This window comes from Petromyzon marinus, chromosome 37 (assembly GCF_048934315.1).
Source record: "Petromyzon marinus isolate PM22_M1 ecotype Great Lakes invasive population chromosome 37, UKy_Petmar_22M1.pri1.0, whole genome shotgun sequence".
In the NCBI taxonomy this organism is placed as follows: Eukaryota; Metazoa; Chordata; class Hyperoartia; order Petromyzontiformes; family Petromyzontidae; genus Petromyzon; species Petromyzon marinus.
The window spans coordinates 11,591,195-11,607,806 of NC_133703.1; the positions used below are offsets into that span (position 1 = coordinate 11,591,195).

At 47.3% G+C, this 16,612-nt stretch overlaps 1 protein-coding gene across 2 annotated transcripts; it reads right to left on the bottom strand.

Annotated features, from left to right (window-relative positions):
• Window positions 1–3,867: 3,867 nt before the first annotated feature.
• On the bottom strand, window positions 3,868–16,073 carry LOC116949487 (uncharacterized). 2 transcript variants are annotated; one of them, XM_032966866.2, is made up of 3 exons: window positions 15,049–16,073; window positions 10,402–10,486; window positions 3,868–6,951 (listed from the first exon to the last, which is right to left on the bottom strand). In XM_032966866.2, the coding sequence occupies exons 2-3, from the start codon at window positions 10,475–10,477 to the stop codon at window positions 5,270–5,272; spliced, it is 1,758 nt and encodes a 585-aa protein (XP_032822757.1). In that variant the 5' UTR covers window positions 10,478–10,486; window positions 15,049–16,073; the 3' UTR covers window positions 3,868–5,269. The 2 variants fall into 2 exon arrangements, 1 of the variants encoding a protein (XP_032822757.1); XR_012946222.1 differs by lacking the exons at window positions 10,402–10,486; window positions 15,049–16,073 and adding an exon at window positions 7,801–8,241 and having other exon boundaries at window positions 6,864–6,951.
• Between the last annotated feature and the right edge of the window lie 539 nt (window positions 16,074–16,612).

A 16,612-nucleotide genomic window follows, 5' to 3' on the forward strand; every position in this document is an offset into this window, starting at 1 on the left:
GCAGACCAGCTGATTGTCAAAACATGGAACGCGCTTCCTGTCACATACTACACACTGCAGCGTGTGAGTATTGCTTTATTGACCATGTTTGGTTCTACGTATTCATGTGAGCAGTCGTTCTCACATCTAAAAAACATCAAAACCAACCTACGATCCCGTTTAACGGATGAAAGCCTCAACGCCTGCATGAAGCTTAACCTCACCACGTATCAACCAGGCTACAAAGTCATCAGCAAAACCATGCAGCACCAGAAGTCGCATTAATGGTAAGAAGTATTTTATTTATTATTGGTTGTTGGTATAACAACGTTATTAAAAAGGATACATTCAGAGACTTATATTCTAAAATTGGTGGTCTTAGTTAAAAATACACGCATTTAGTTGTATTCAGTGTTGAAAAATATTATATTGCTCTCACGGAAATTTATTTTAAAATATGTGGCTTTCATGGCTCTCTCAGCCAAAAAGGTTCCCGACCCCTGCTCTAGACCAGTGGCGGGCAGCCTGCGTCCCGTAGAGCCCCTGGTGGTGGCCTGATCTCAGTGTGTCTAGGTTGATGCGCGGAGTTGGGGGGGGGGGTCACGACTAGTGCACAAGCAGCGGTGTCAAGCTTGCGGCCCACCGAGGCGAAGGAGGGCCGCTCATGTGGCCCACTAACTGGCCTAGGTTGTCCATCGCTGCTCTGGACTTGCATTTGAGGACCTTCTGTCAGCAGCGGCGTGAGTAAGAATTTGTAGGGCTGAACCTTTACCTTTCTGTTTCGTCCGGCGGCGTGGGTGGAACACGTGTGCACTCTGAAGGTACTGACCAATCGCGGGGAATGGGCGGGTGAGGAAAGGGAAATTATGTCCGTGTCGTGACGTCACAGGGCACGGACACGCGCTCACACACACACACGCGCACGTGTTCACTTCAAATAAAATCATCAGTAGTTTGGTATTCGCGTGCGTATTTAAGGCGCAAGGATATCGCGAATGGAGGCGCAATGCTTCACACGCATAGTCTGCGGTAGTTTTTTTTGCAGCAGGGGCGGTGTTGCTTTGTGTTTCCCCGATTGAAAAATGTACGGCCAACTTTTTCAGCTTTTAACTGCGACACAGACATACGTAGCCTACTCTCGTTCAGATCATATCACGTTGTCTTTAAATGCACATGGTCCAATGCGCCCGCAGTGTTCGTGGAACTTTTTGTTGTTGTTGCAAAGATTAAGAGCGTTCCGCAATGAGCAGAGCCGCGGCGTGCAGAGATATTTTCCAAAATCAGATTGGCTCCCCGTATTTCTGAACCCAATCTGCTTGACGCGCAAATGGGCAATGCAGTGCGTCAAGCTCAAGACGAGTGCCACATTCTCGGTTCCTAGTGACGCAAGCGAGAGAGATCCCATGATCCCATCCATTAACCGTTGGCATCAACATCGTCTTAGAGGTTTGTGTTTCACTCATTTACTTTCCAGAACGTTGCTAGGCTTGCTGCCTTGCAGTCGAGATTATCGGCTTTAGGTACTACCACTAGGGGTACAAGCTATTACCTACCTTTACTGATTCTATGTTAAAGTATTGCACCTTTATTCCTATAATACTACGAGCAGGTTAATAAACACGAAGGGACATTAAGGCGAAATGGATGTGGCTTGGTGCAACATCCGTTCCCGGAACAGCTTTTCAGACTCTTTCTGGATGAAATAAAGCACTGGGTTTAGATCTTAAAGTTGGGTGAAAGTTGTTCTTGGAGTAAATTCTGAACAAGAATGGGAGTCAGTGGTGGGATCAGCGGTAGGCAGGAAGTGGGTTCATTTACGGGTGCAGATGATAACTTTTCTTCTTTGGTTATTTCGGTAAAGTCACGTAGAATGAGAATAAAATAATAAAATAACACAATAAAATTCTCACGACGTTTCGGCTACAACGCAAAGCGGCCGTCTTTAGGTGAAAGGTACAGACCTGTCGGGACGACAGAGCTTCAATGAACGATGTTAAGATTCGTAGCGACTTTTAAGCTGGTTGGGAGAAGTGAGGCACCTTGACAAAGGGGTTTACATATGTTAAGATTCGTTAAGATGTTAAGATTCGTTAAGATGTTAAGATTCGTTAAGATTCGCTACGAATCTTAACATCGTTCATTGAAGCTCTGTCGTCCCGACAGGTCTGTACCTTTCACCTAAAGACGGCCGCTTGCATTGTGACCGAAACGTCGTGAGAATTTTATTGTGTTATTTTATTATTATTCTACGTGACTTTACCGAAAGAACCAAAGAAGATGAATCCTTGCAGTCACGAAAGCTTTAAATCCAGATGATAACTATTCATGTGCCGACGATCCTTGGGTTTAATCCAGTATGGTGCAACACACACACATTACACTCCCCAGCGTTGTGACTGACAGACTCACTCATAGATGAACACATTCAGTTTCTTATGCTGTGCATTATAAAATAACTTGGGCTAGACAGTTTGGGGGAAAATATACGTTTTATTTCCCTATCAAGCGGCAAAATATGTTGTAAAGTCGTACAGACATTCTAAGGAAAGCATCATTCATATCGACAGGGCGAAATCAACATGCTGACAAGAGATGAATTGAGCTCACGATATACATGCATGAAATCGCAAGTGTAAAGATTTTTTTTCATATTCATATATGTTGTATGTAATCGGTGCACAAAACGTCTGCTGCCACTTGAGGTGGATGCTACCATTCACCACAATGCTTCAAATGATGTGGATTCTTGAATCCATCCATGATCCTGAATTGTGACAATTCTTTGACTCTCCGGCAGTGGTGAATCGTTCCACCCCTAAGTAGGAATCGTGTATACGTGTGTGTACATGTTATAGCACCAGTCCACACCGGTACACCTTTTCCACTGGCACATCCGAGCCAGTGCAGTGACCCCCACATAGTACAGGCTGTTTTCCGCTTGCTAAGTTCTGTGCCCGATCCAGAACCAAACAGTGATGCGCGCTGGCCTTACGAGATGTTGGAATCTCGCTCAGGAGTTTATTGCGTGCGACGTCAGTCGGTGCTATTCGAACACAGCACGAGTACATCATCTACAAGTGTCTCGACTTGTCCACTGCGTGCAATATCAGTACGTGCTGAGCTTTTGCAGCGGACAAACATTTCCTGGTGTCTCTCCGCGGCTAGTGTCGAGCTGCCTTGGAATGGCCCCGGTGTGGCTCGGTTTGGACAGTGGAAAAGAGGTCTAAAGGGGATTTAAAGCCCTGTGACACCGGGGTTGGCCATTTCCACCTGGCAGAGCACACCACCACCCTCCTTCCCCCGCCCCTGCGTGTGCAATCTTTGAAACAACTCCCTCTGCCAAGGTGACTCGGCTGGATGGAAACAGCGCCCGGCTCGTCAACTTTTTGCGAAGTGCACCGTGAATCGTGAGCGTTGTTTATCCCCCTCGGCAACAAGCTCTGCGTCAAGTATAACTCGTATTAGCACCATTATCATTATTATTACACCTGCAAATAAAACCAATACAAAGCAGAGGCAGTTTATAATATGTAACGCTCAGAATGAGAACTTACATGAATAACGTGAAGGCGTCAATCAACTTAAGCGTCTTTTTAACTCAAGACTCTTAACTATGAATACAAATTCTCAAACCCTATTTCAATCCACTGCTGGATGTCAGCTTCCCTGCTTCACCGTACTAGTCAGTGCGGGTTGGTAAAGAGGAAGCCCCAGGGCTGGTTAAGATTTAATTCACCATTTGATGATGGTTGCAGTCGAGAATCAAAACTCACGTTGCTGGGTTAATCGCGCAATGTGCAAACTACTGTGCCACCCTCCTGATGTGCTAATGTAGGAAAACAAAATAACATTGATATAATGCAAGGTAACTTTTTATCATTATTAAAATATAGATTGCATGCGTGTTTATTTGGCGAATGATGACTTTGCCGAAAGAACCAAAGAGTATGGATTCCTGCAGTCACGAAAGCTTCAAATCAAGATCGATCATTTAATGATGAAGTATTTTAATGTACCACTTAAATTTAAAGTATGTATTTAAAGAACAGCATGAGGCTGATGGAATATCTGTCCAAAGATGGGATTATTATTGTGTTTAAGCTGAGTTTAACAAAGGCCTTTCATCATTTCTGCGATTAAAATTGATATATTTTTTACTCTTGGATTCATGAAGTGAAGTTAAATATTCGGCGACATATTTAGCGGCAAAAACACTTAACGCTTCTCGCTTATTTCAGACTGACATGTGCGTTTGCCCGTCGAATCTGTCGACCTATCGATAAGTGACGGGACTGCGGTGACGTCAAATTTGGGCAGTACGTGACACCACGCAGTCGTGTTAGACGGTTATGAAGAAATAATCTGCAAAATAACTTTTTTTTTTAAAGAGCCCAACAAACGCAACTTTCCACAAGAGGAACACACGTGCCGGTGAATACACAACCACCCAAAACACGTGTTGACACACATGCTCCGGTTCACCAATAGCATATATTCCTTCCACGAGTCATCACGGGGGGGGGGGGGGGGGGGGGCGAGGCGATGGTCATTTTAGCTGCTTCGATTAAAACACATCTGGAAGGACAGGGAGGAGGCACTTTTGGTATAACCACCCCTAAGGCTGTTGATGATTCCTGGGGACCGGCTAGCACTGGGGGTCGGCAACCTGCGGATCCGGAGCCGCATGCGGTGGTTCTTCGACTGCCCCCTTGCGGCTCTTTGTATGCCCCCTAGCGGCTCATCGGCTGCCCCCTTGCGGCTTTTTGGATGCCCCCTAGCGGCTCTTCGGCTGCCCCATTGCGGCTCTTTGGCTGCCCCATTGCTGCTCTTTGGATGCCCCCTAGCGGCTCTTCGGCTGCCCCCTAGCGGCTCTTTGGCAGCCACCTTGCGGCTCTTTGGATGCTCTCTAGCGGCTCTTCGGCTGCCCCCCTTTGTGGGCAGCAGTTTTTTTATTAAATCTTTTATTAAATCTTAAACATAATTTAACGTAAAGATAATTTATTAAATATGGCAGGGAATGGGTCTTGGTGATGACAAAATGTGCAGTCAAACTGTATTGTTAAAGAGTAACTAAAGGGGGGAGACTAAAATAGCGCAGTTTATTCCATCACCTATTTTGTTTAAGTAAAAAAAATGTCATCTGTTGTATACCTGCCGCTGCTGTGTTTGTGTGCAAGCAGCTCTGCGTGTGATGCGGCCCTCGGAACTATTTTGGTCAAAGACAAAAACAATAATTCTTCTTCTTTGAAAGGTTGCCGACCCCTGGGCTAGCACACAAGGCGTGCGCACCTTACACGTAACCATCCCTGTATACGCTTGACCCCATGAACACCAGCACTCCGGAGAATGTGGCCTGCAGCTTATTCTCAGCCCCCGCCTGCGTGTTCTCTCGTTGCGACGACAGCTCCAGCCACACGCTGTCGCCCACCTCCACCTCCAGCAAGATGCTCTCAGCAAAGACGTTCACGCTGCAACTTTGCTTCGGCACGTTGCAGTTTTGGGAGATGACCTCGCCGTTTTTGTAGAGGCCCACGCACACGTCCATGTCGCTGTTAAAGCTGTAGGCGAAGTTGTGCACTCCGGCGAGGGCGGCCTGGAATTTACCCGAGGTGCTGTTGTAGTGATTTCCCCTGTTGTAGATGACCTCCCGAAATTTGATGCGGGAGGGGACGCGGGGGTTTAGCATGGAGGACTTGACCGTGAACGCCGCCAAATCCGGACAGCAGCCCTTGGATTTACCCTGAGCCCGTTTCAGCTTCGGCCTTTCACCGACTCCGACGCTACTTTGGTTAAACGCCACCTCGGTCACCTTTGGTGGCCAAGATGATCTGGAATGGTTTAAAAAAACACGTGCACTCGTCGACAAAGCCTTACGCCTAGCTTTCCTACCCGAGCCCGTCAGACGAGTGGGACAGGGAGGACAATGTGACGAGAAATTTACTTCACAAGCACGTCTAATAGGCGGATGGGGAGTTACTGGAGGACACGGAATTGGCGTGTAGTTATTGCCGGGTGGGCCTGGAAGGCCGGGGAGGCCGGGTGGCCCCGGCTGGCAGTAGCAGTTATCATTGCACACACCTCTTGGTCCCGACGGTCCAACTTGCCCCACCAGCCCCGGTGGTCCCGGCAGCCCCATCTGTCCCGTCATACCTGGTGCTCCTGGATTCCCTCTTTCTCCCGGAGGTCCACATGGCCCCTTTCCAGGAGGTCCACAGGGCCCAGGGTGTCCTGGGATTCCTGGGTCACCCTGAGGCCCTGGGTCTCCCTTCGGGCCTGGAAAGCCAGAACTACCCGGCGGCCCAGAGAGTCCACACTCCCCCTGTACACCCAGCGGCCCCTGCATCCCTGCTGGCCCCGGCCTTCCTGGGAGCCCGATAGCACCCACGGGGCCGGGAGGCCCTTCCTTCCCTCCGCCACCCGGCTTTCCAGGTGGGCCGGATCTCCCCGGATGCCCTTTCAAGCCTGGACCACCTGGCAGTCCCCTTTCTCCTGGAACCCCGTGGTCCCCTTGTATTCCCTCTACTCCTTCCATTCCTGGAGGTCCCATTATACCATCTCCTCCGGGAAGGCCCTTCGGACCTGTGTCTCCCTTTGGCCCGGGCAGCCCCTGAATACCAGCAGGACCTTGCAGACCTTGAGTTCCAAGTGCTCCAGAGCAACCTTTGGTGCCTTTCTCTCCTTTGGCCCCCGGCGGTCCGGGTTCTCCAGGTGCGGCTGGGGAACCGGGTGGACCGGGCAGTCCACGTGGACCAGTAGAGCCACTATCGCCAGGGAATCCCATCAACCCAGAATTTCCCTTCTCGCCCTTTGTTCCCTTCACGCATGGCTGTGCCAGCGCGGGGTCACCTTTGTCTCCTTTCTGTCCCCTGCAGTCATTCGCCCTGCAGACCCCATTCGAGCCAGGGGGCCCCGGAGGTCCTGGGTAGCCGGGCAAGCCAATGTGCCGGTAGCCATTGTCCTGGCAGCGAGGATCTGAAACAAATAAATAAAGTGACAAAATCAGGAATTCACGTTGTTAATAATAATACTTTCATTTCATGTAGCGGTGTTATTCCTGCCAACAGCATCCCACAATGTTGTACATTAATTATATATGAGGACCAAATCCCAAATACGTAGGTTGGCTATGTACGGCGCAAAAGAAGCCCAACACACATACACACCAAGCAAATGATAAACCTACTACCAAGCAATATAATAAAATAATAAACAAATGACGAAACGGCACCAACACACAAAGCACAAGCAACAACACAGGTTATCACAACAAAGAATTGAGTCTACGAGGTCTACACATCCCGGACCACAATCTCAACTTCCCAACCAAGCCAGGAAACCTTCACAGGAGGGGCGGCGGTGGATTGGCCAAAAAGTTACGACTCATTTATATCAATTTCCAAAAAGTGGTTACATATCTTTCAGCACATGCCTAGATTAATAAAAAGTCGTTTAATTCAGATTTTAATAACATGATGGAGTTGTATTCTTAGCTCTTTCGGTAAAGTCACGTTGAAGGGAAACAATAAAATAATAAAATATATATAAAACAATAAAAATTCTCACGACGTTTCGACCATAACACAAACGGTCGTCATCAGGTGTGTCGGTTTGCATTAATTTATTTATTTTTAAACGGTGTATTTATTTATGGAGTTGATTTATCGAATGTGGAGTGGCAGGGTATTCCAGACTGCATGGCGCTGTACATGAGAAAGCTCATCCACTGGTGGTTTTTAGTTTTATTTTTGGGGTGGAGAGCAGATCCTAGAGGAGATGAACGAACAACCCGGGAAGGGGAGTAAACGATCTTCTTGATTGTACCAGATAATATGGTCCATTACATAATTTCAACCGTGCACAGTATTCTAAGAGAGAGAGAACAAGTCGGGTGCAAAGAGAAAGCACAGCCAAGCAAGAAGGCAGGCCATGCGGTGAGCTGGTGCTAACTTTTGCTCAGGCGCTGCCATCTTCTATATATTAAGGTGTTATTGGCCAATTAATAAGTGCTTACACGTGGGAGGAAACTTGAGCACGCGAAGAAAACCCCACGCGTGCGAAGGGGGCAGATGGCAAAAAGTGGAGTCCACATTTTTTTCTGCACTGTCCCCTCTCCTGGCGAGTCAAGGTACGGCACCTCGACACCCATGGGAAGGGAATTTCACAACAATTGTGCAACCCACCAATCCTCAACTCTGCAGGGCTTGATTAGAGGCGTGTGCCGCCGTCGCCACCACCACCACCACGGGAGTTTTGGTTAGCTAATACCTGATTTATTTTGGAGCACTGACAAAGTGGTTAATGCACTACACTACGAATTCAATGGTCTGAGTTTGATTCCCGGCCATGGCCATATCAGTGCAGAGTGATATTTGCACTTATCCTGGGTGGGCCCAATTCATTGACCGACACTGACGAGTGTGGTGAAGAATGGTCCATTAACTCTTACGGCCGACAAGGGCGCTGAGTGGGAAAGCACAAGGTGCTGGTGGGGACTTTTGTTGCCCCCATTTGCCTGTTGTGTTTGCGTGCGAGGAGCTTGTTCCTGTGTGTGGTTTGCGCGCGTGCCTTTGTGATGCGTGCATGTTTACGTGCGGTTTTTGTTTTTGTCTGTGGTTGGGGGAGGGGGGTGAACGTGGCGATGAACGAATGCTCCTCGCCCCGTATCCAGGTGATGACCATGTGATGCTTGCGAGGGGGCTCAAAATGCGATGGTGACAGCTCTCTAGATTACTTGCGGTGATGTCATGGGAAATGCATCCCCTGTTAGTATCTACGAGATCTTGGAAAGGCAGTGGCATGGTGACGAAGTTTTGTCGAGCCGATAACAAAATAAAACCAACGTTGTTGATAAGCGTAGTCTATGAACAGTGATTGGTCTGCAGAGCACGCGACACTCGGTGGTCACGTGACCTCCGTGGTTGCAATTCAAAGTTGCCATCCCAGTTTATTTACTCGGGGGAGTAGCAATCAAATATGTCGACATTTGGGAAACTGCATGGTTTTTTTTCTTCCAATTAAGCACCTACGTTTTCTCAGCTGCTCGTAATCCAAGTGTGGTCTTCCAGGTGAGGCCACGTGTTGAGCATCTATTCTGGAAGCTGTCCCCACGCAACTACTGCTGGCATCTTTTAGGAGTTGAATTCCGTGGGGAAATGGTGTGGCCACTCTTGCTGGTGACGTTTGCGAGCAGCGATTACCCTAGAAATTGTCCTTGCATATCGTGGCATTTGAGCTGGATCCGCAACTGAGTGATCGGTCGCGCAAATTGGTTGCATGCAACTGAATCACTCGCATACGTTCATGTTTATGTGACCAGTTGCGAGCAGTTGTGCAACTGGATGCTCACAGTAGAAACAAACTATGCTGAACATTCAAGAGTCGATCTGCTCTGTAATTTGTAACGCGTACTTCATCATGTGCTGCACATTTGTGAGCTATGATTGGTCGTTAAAATCTTGAATGCCCCGTCTGATTTCCTTGTTGCGCAACTACTCGGACAGATATGGACAAAGCAGCCGCAGGCGAAATTTTAAAATTTCGAGAGCGATCCGGTTGCACTCTCGATAACTCAGATGCAGACACTTGGCTTGCTTGCATCATTAGAGGTAGAGAGAGAGGACTTGGCAAGTCCTGATCTTGTGGTCCCATTCCAACGATAATGGCTATGTGTCATGTAGGTACCCAGCAAACATGGAGCGTTTGTCCAATGTCAGGCCAATGCTGGTCTAGAGGTTCTAACCGCATGCCAACGTTGGCCTAACGTTGCATGCTTAAAATATTATTTCAACTTGTGATATGATGCACAGGATTTGCTGACTCTCGTAGAGAGAGAGAGAACGATTTGGAAGCGTGAGCAACCACAGATATCTCTAATACAGGTTTTTTTGGGGGGGGTTAGATCGCGTAAATATATAAATGTGTCGTTACACCCACCACCACCCGACACAGGCAATTAGTAAGGGTTGTCACGTAAACAGAAAATGCCAATTCGTTACTAGTACAGCACACCGGTGTGTTGGAGAGCCATGTGTTGGAGAGCCATGCCATAACATTTACAGATTGTAAATGTTGTGGCTTTGCTCTCCAACACACCGGTGTGCTGTACTGGTAACGAATTGGCCATGTTCTGTTTACGTGACAACCCTTACTAATTGGCTGTGTCGGGTGGTGGCTGGTTTAACGACACATTTATATTTGTACGCGATCTAACCCCCCCCCCCCAAAAAAACCTGTATTATGGATGATATTGGTCACGAAAGCCCACATGTTAAACTAATCACAGACATGCAAGAAGGCGTCGATGCGGTGAGCTGACGCCAACAACTGCCCAAGCTCTGCTGTCCTCTATATATTGAGGTGTGATTGGCCAATGAATGAGTGTTTACATGGGTGGACAGCATTGAGGAGGGCCGTTTTTCTTACCTAGATATGTAGCCCCATGGCTACAGTGAAAAGTGACGCTCAGCAGCAGAGCATAGACCAACTCCTTCCTCTTCATCGTGAGGATCTGTGCAACAACCATGGACAGAGGGTACCTTATTAACCAACAAAAGCAGATACCACATTAACAACGTGCGGCACATCATCACTCTGGGGTCGCCGCCTCTGAGGTACAACACATGCAGGACATTAAGGAAAGAAGAATATCTCTCAATGCTGGAAGACGGGAGAACTATATAAACACAGAGACAATTTCAACCGAGAAGATGGGTATACGCTGATCAATCATTGGAAGGACGTTATTAACCAAGCAAAGTCGTAACTTGCTGTGGCGCTCCCATTCTTCCCTGCCGTTTGGCTGTTATCTCCGACTCTCTGAGTTGCATTGCCCTGTTAGGTGCCTCTGCATTAATGGGCTGGGGTCTCACTAACATGGCCACCTCTGCTCCCTTAGCCTCGATGTATCGATGGTTCTGGCTGTGTGATGGGCTGTGTCTCACTGGCGCGACCACCGTTGCGGTGGTTCTCTTGCGTGGACGTGCTTGCCTCTCACAGCGCAGTTGGCAGCGCCGCAGCTTGTGTTACACATAGACATGACATTAACTTGCTAATCCCCCTAATCTATCTGCCTAATCTCTCCCATCAACATAGTGCTGATCTCCCATTAACACTGCTGTTGCGCGCATATGCGGGGACGGTACTCTTATGCGGCGACGGAAGCTCATTTCATGCTAATCTCTCTCCCTAATCTCTCTCTCCCTAATCTCCCCCATTAACACAACTGACGTGCTTGTGTGTGGGGACGGAATTCCCTTCCAGCTCAGACCCCACCTGCTTGCCCTTCGCCAACATATATAACCTCTTGTTGTAAACAGCTCTCTCGCTGTGTTCTTTTCCTGGTTCATTAGTTCCACTGCTGGATTGTTTTTTCCTCCTGAGGACGACCGCTTGTCGTGATATTTTATTTTTTATTTTATTTAATTGTTTTACCTATGTGACTTTACCGAAAGAACCAAAGAGTAACAATGTAAACGTATTGTCTGGAGTGGTGTAATTATATTACGATGTAACAGGATTTTTGTTCCTGGGTAGTAAGTGTTATTTTTAGAATTGCTTATGCCTCAAAAGTATAGTAAATGGCTATTATTCTACACAAACTTTGCTTTTGGAGTGGTGGAAAACAGCAATTTCATGGATGGATGGACCGGGTGGAGAGAGGGAGTGAGTGGCCTGAGTGAGAGAGTGGAATGAGTGGCAAGGGGGTGGCAGTGCCCCTTCTGGCCAAACTCGTGCAGCTTCGATGGAGAGGATGCATCTCTCAATCTCTGTGGCTAGATGGCGACAGCTCCATGTGGCTACGGGTGCTGTACACTGTGGGGTTCAACTACACCGCCCGATTGTGAGAAATGGTGACTCGTCACGAGACGAAGAATCCATTCGGATCTTTTTGCAGAGCAGTGCCGAGCCTTGGCGCTGGGGAACGGCCCGCGGAAGCGGATATCACAGAGCTACCTTGGAGATCGACCTTCTAGTGACCTCTGATCCACACACAGCAGAGCGCAGCACTTTCCCGTTCTGCATCAGAGCAGCAATGTCGGTCGCGTGACAGTCAAAACTATCATTTCAATTCTCATCGCTAGAATTTAGACAAATAAGTGTAGAACCAAAGTTATCGTGATGGTTTTTATTTTTTTTTCCTGCAGCCTGTGACCATTAAATTGCTACACTTGACAACAACGCGCTTTGGTCACAGGCGGGTGTCCGGATGATAAAACCGAGCGGTGCCATCTCAGCGCTCTGGCTTCCGAGCCACTTCATTATTGGTTGTAATTATTATAGATTCTTAAGCTCATGCTGCAGACACCAAGTCACCTGTGCAATGATCTATTACAATGTTTAGATCCGTATGCATTTCACGTCATGGGTTCTTTATCACCCCCCCCCCAGCCCCTGCCAACCACTGGAGGTCGCTACATTCGCCACAATAATAAGCACAAGGTGTAAAAACGCAAACGGTAGGGCAACAAATGAAGACGTTTATGAACGTCTGAAAATGTTTCTCATATGCGACGATTACAATCGTTTTTTTTTTGGAAATTGGTGCTCAACGCAAATGTTGTTACCAGAGTGAGAAAAAAAGTTAAAGGCGCAGCCCTGCAACTGCTCGCTCACGCAACTACTGGCGGCAGGGCCTCCACTGGAGAGAGCTCTGGAGAGCCCCTCTAGATGGTTATTTTGGCCTACTCTTCCACGCCAGCCGGACATCTTGGAAGAGTGTACCCACACCGTCACACGCGACCTGCCTGTCGGCTAACTGAGGTTGAACAATTTCAGAAACCATTGTTTCAACTACCGCGCCTATAGATCGAATCGGCGATCTCGTCTGGATTGCAAGACCAGTATGTGATGGACCATGACACCAACAGCAATTTTTCAGACATAACTTTCTGAAGCAGATATCTTGAGACCTCCACCTCTGTGGGAAGCACCATTAGCCCCCCCCCCCCCCACGTAATTTGATAGACTGCATCACTGTGTCTGGGCAACACCCAGACAAAACGTTACGCCGTAGTTTACAGCTCTGCAGACAGCAGACAACGTTGTAATAGCATCAAGTGTGGAGGATTTCTCTGAGAAGAGAACCTTCTTCGGTAAGCTTTTCATTTGTAAAACAGAGAAGGGCACGTTGTGTGTGGGGCAAAGTCCGGAACAGGCGAGGTGTAACGCAAACAACTGGAAAAATAAAGCGGGTCATTTGGTTTTTTTTGGGGGGGGGGGTAAAATATTACGAATTAAGCAGCCTACGTTGGCCTCGTTGTGGCGGGTGGATGTGCTTGTTTTTACAGTGTTTGCTATTTTTTTTCTTTAAAAATCTATGTATGCATATTGAACTTGTTTTGCACCGTACCTAGGAAACCGTGCTAATCATAGGTGCAAGGGAAGGACAACAAACTAAATACAATAAGAAGTTCTAAATAAATTAGTTTTCAATCGAGATGATTTAATGGTGCGTAGCTTCAGTGGCTTCCTAATATCAGCAGGATGTACGTTCCAGACGGCCGCAGAAGCTCATCTGAAAGCGCGCGATATGACTGGTAAACAGCATTGCATCGGAAATTCTGTAAAATAGTACACACACACACACTGGTGGGATGGTGGCATTTGTCTAGCTGCCGTTGTCGGTCGGTGCGTGGACAAGTTGGTAAGTCATGTGGCTAGTTATGGATGTACTGCGTTCACTCCTGTTGTCGACGTAGTACACAGAATTCATCACTGAGACTTTACATCGGAACGAGATCACCTCACAGTACTTTTCACAATCTGGACATTTGCCGGAGAATAAAAAAACGAATTGATGGCTGCTTAGTAACATGGCATTAACATTACATGATACCCAATCATGCTCATTACCCGGTATTCCAAAATCTGTTTCACAAACTCAACGTGCAGTATATATCATTTAAGCTTCGACTACTTAAACAAATAATCGACATTCATTGCTGGAGTACTACACATTTTTATAAAAGTTAGTGCAGCTTTTTTTATTGAACTGTGGCCATTCAGCTCTGCTGAAATGTACCGTAGTTTTTTTTGCAAATGCCAAATGGAAGTTGTCATTACCATGAATAGCAACTTTTTGCACGTAATTTGATGTCGGTGAAACGTAATGCCGTAATATGATAATTTGTTATATATTATTCTGAGTATTTATGCCGAGGCATTGATAGCCTAGGCAACGTTTTTCACTGCACGTTTCTCTGTTAAGAAATCCCAAACTGTCTGTGTTAGCGTCGATTAGAATGCATTTACAATACTTGTAAAAGCGAAGCGGTAACGCGTGGAGATTCGAGAGGGCGAGATTCAGGCGACAACGTTTCGCCATTCCACTTTTAAAAAAAACTTGGCAATCAGAATAAAAGCTACATTCGCCTTTCATTTTCTGTTTTAGGCTTTCACATCGGTACTGATTGAAGCCAATGCCGGAGTAAGCTAGTGCGGGGCCTGGAGCATGATGTTATAAAGGGGCTCTAAATAAAAAAAACACAAATATTAAAACACACATTTTTTACTTACATCGTAAAGCAATTGTATTTTTTCACGTGCTATACAGCCAGATAACACGACAAAACGCTAACCTTAAACACCCAGTCGTTCATAAAAGTTGACGGCGGTATAGTACTGTAGTAATAGAGCAAGTGCAGAATCACTGAACCGGAATTGATAGCTTGAAAGCATTTAGCGCGGGGTCCTTGAAAGTGCGGGGCACGTAGCTACATATGTAGCTACTTTTGCTACTAGGATAATCCGGCACTGATTAAAGCAAACCGTATATTCAGGTGAACTGAATATATTACTGATGTAACATCGATGTATTTTTTTTCATCTGCTTTCTATTTTGTACTAATCAAAGCCGAGCACATCACTTCCACAACTGAACCACACAATCCTCAGAGTTATACATCAATTCTCAGCAATGCACAGACCCCATAATAATGATCATTTACACCCACCACCTTCTGTAAAAGTGTACATTCATTAAAGAAATATCTAATTTAGATGAATGAGAATAAAAAACAACATTATTAACGTTTAAAAACGGGGGGTGGAGGGGGGGGGAAAGGACATTACCCGACTGAGTGCTTTTGATGATCGCGCCAGCTCAGAGGAGAGATCAGAAAGGAGCCCCCAATCTCAAAGGGGAGCGTGCCCACAAGTGCACCCACAGCCGATTGTAGATCGAGCTGAGACACGGCGGGGTTGGTGGGGGTGGTGGTGGTGGTGGTAGTGGGGGAGGGGGCCCCGTGCTGTCACGCCGCACACGTCAGCCGCACGGGGCCCGTGACGTCGACTCGCCCGCACCTGGCTCTCCCAGGTGCGTGCGTGCGCGTGCTGCGGGGGGATAACAGAGCTGGCTACGTGCGCGCGTGGGGGGTTTGTTCTCTTGTTGTTGTCTAAAACTAACGAACACAATTTTTTTTAATGCTACCAGGTAAAGGCCCCCAACCACTGAGCTGCTAGGTGGCTCTCCTTCAGAAGCGACCTGGCTGTCACAAATGATAGCTCAACGAAGTGGCTTATCATCATCATCATCACGTGGACATTGATATAGCAGCAGGCAATTACTCTAAACTCCCTAACGCAGTGATGAGTGGGGCAGGCAAGCGGGGAGTGACGTCATGAAATCCAACACTCGACCGACAATCGCCACCCAGTTTAACACGTGGTAGGCTTTAGCCACCAATATCGTCCGTAATGCGGGGTTCTTTTTGGTGCTAGATCGCGTAAATATATAAATGTGTCGTTAAACCCGCCATCACCCGACACAGCCAATGAGTAAGGTTTGTCACGTAAACAGAACTTGCAGATTCCTTACTAGTACAGCACACCGGTGTGTTACTGGCGAAACGTCGTACTCCAGATTAACAATGTTGTCTGTGGCTTGGCTCTCCAACACACCGGTGCGCTGTACTAGTAACGCACTAGTAACGAATTGGCACGTTCTGTTTACGTGACAACCCTTACTAGTTGGCTGCGTCGGGTGGTGGCGGGCTTAACGACACATTGATATATTTACGCCATCTAACCCCAAAAAACCTCTATTACGAATCGCCACCCATTCGCCGGTCATCATCTCACCTGACCCCTCCACCCCTCTCGCCACTCAGTTAGGTAGCGACGAAACGCCCCTCCGACAGGCGCGCACCTATACATTGTATGATTCACAAAGTCGGGGATGCATTCTCGCACGGAGATATTGTAAATGGTACATGGGATAGGTAACGCTGGAGACAACGCAAATTTTCACGTGAAAGGTAACAACAAACATTGGCAATTGCCACGGCCTTTGCATCTGTTTTTTTTTTTACAATATTATAAATCCCAAGGTTCCAACAGCCAAGAGTGAGGCAATTTATGGAAGGCCCTAAGAGTAGTGGGATAAACGTCCCACCTCGTGCTGCATGGCTGCCTTCGTTGAATGTGGGCTTCTCCCGAATTCGGGAACTTTAGTTGCCGAGACAAGATTCCACGCATATGAGGGAACAAACGGTCAACTTCCAGCCATCCTGACACAAAATGCACAGTGTTTGTTGCACTTTCTTCTGTCGGTAACAGTTTGCCGGAGCCTTTTTTTTATTAGCTGGAATTTCGACAGCCTACGAACTGCTTAATTTGAGCTGCAGCGGAGGGCTTC

Bases quoted from the DNA above. Each gene is read 5' to 3' on its own strand.
- LOC116949487 (XM_032966866.2), bottom strand. From the start codon at position 10,477: ATGAAGAGGAAGGAGTTGGTCTATGCTCTGCTGCTGAGCGTCACTTTT. The intron at 6,952-10,401 runs GTAAGAAAAACG...TATTTGTTTCAG, and splicing joins CCATGGGGCTACATATCTAG to ATCCTCGCTGCCAGGACAAT.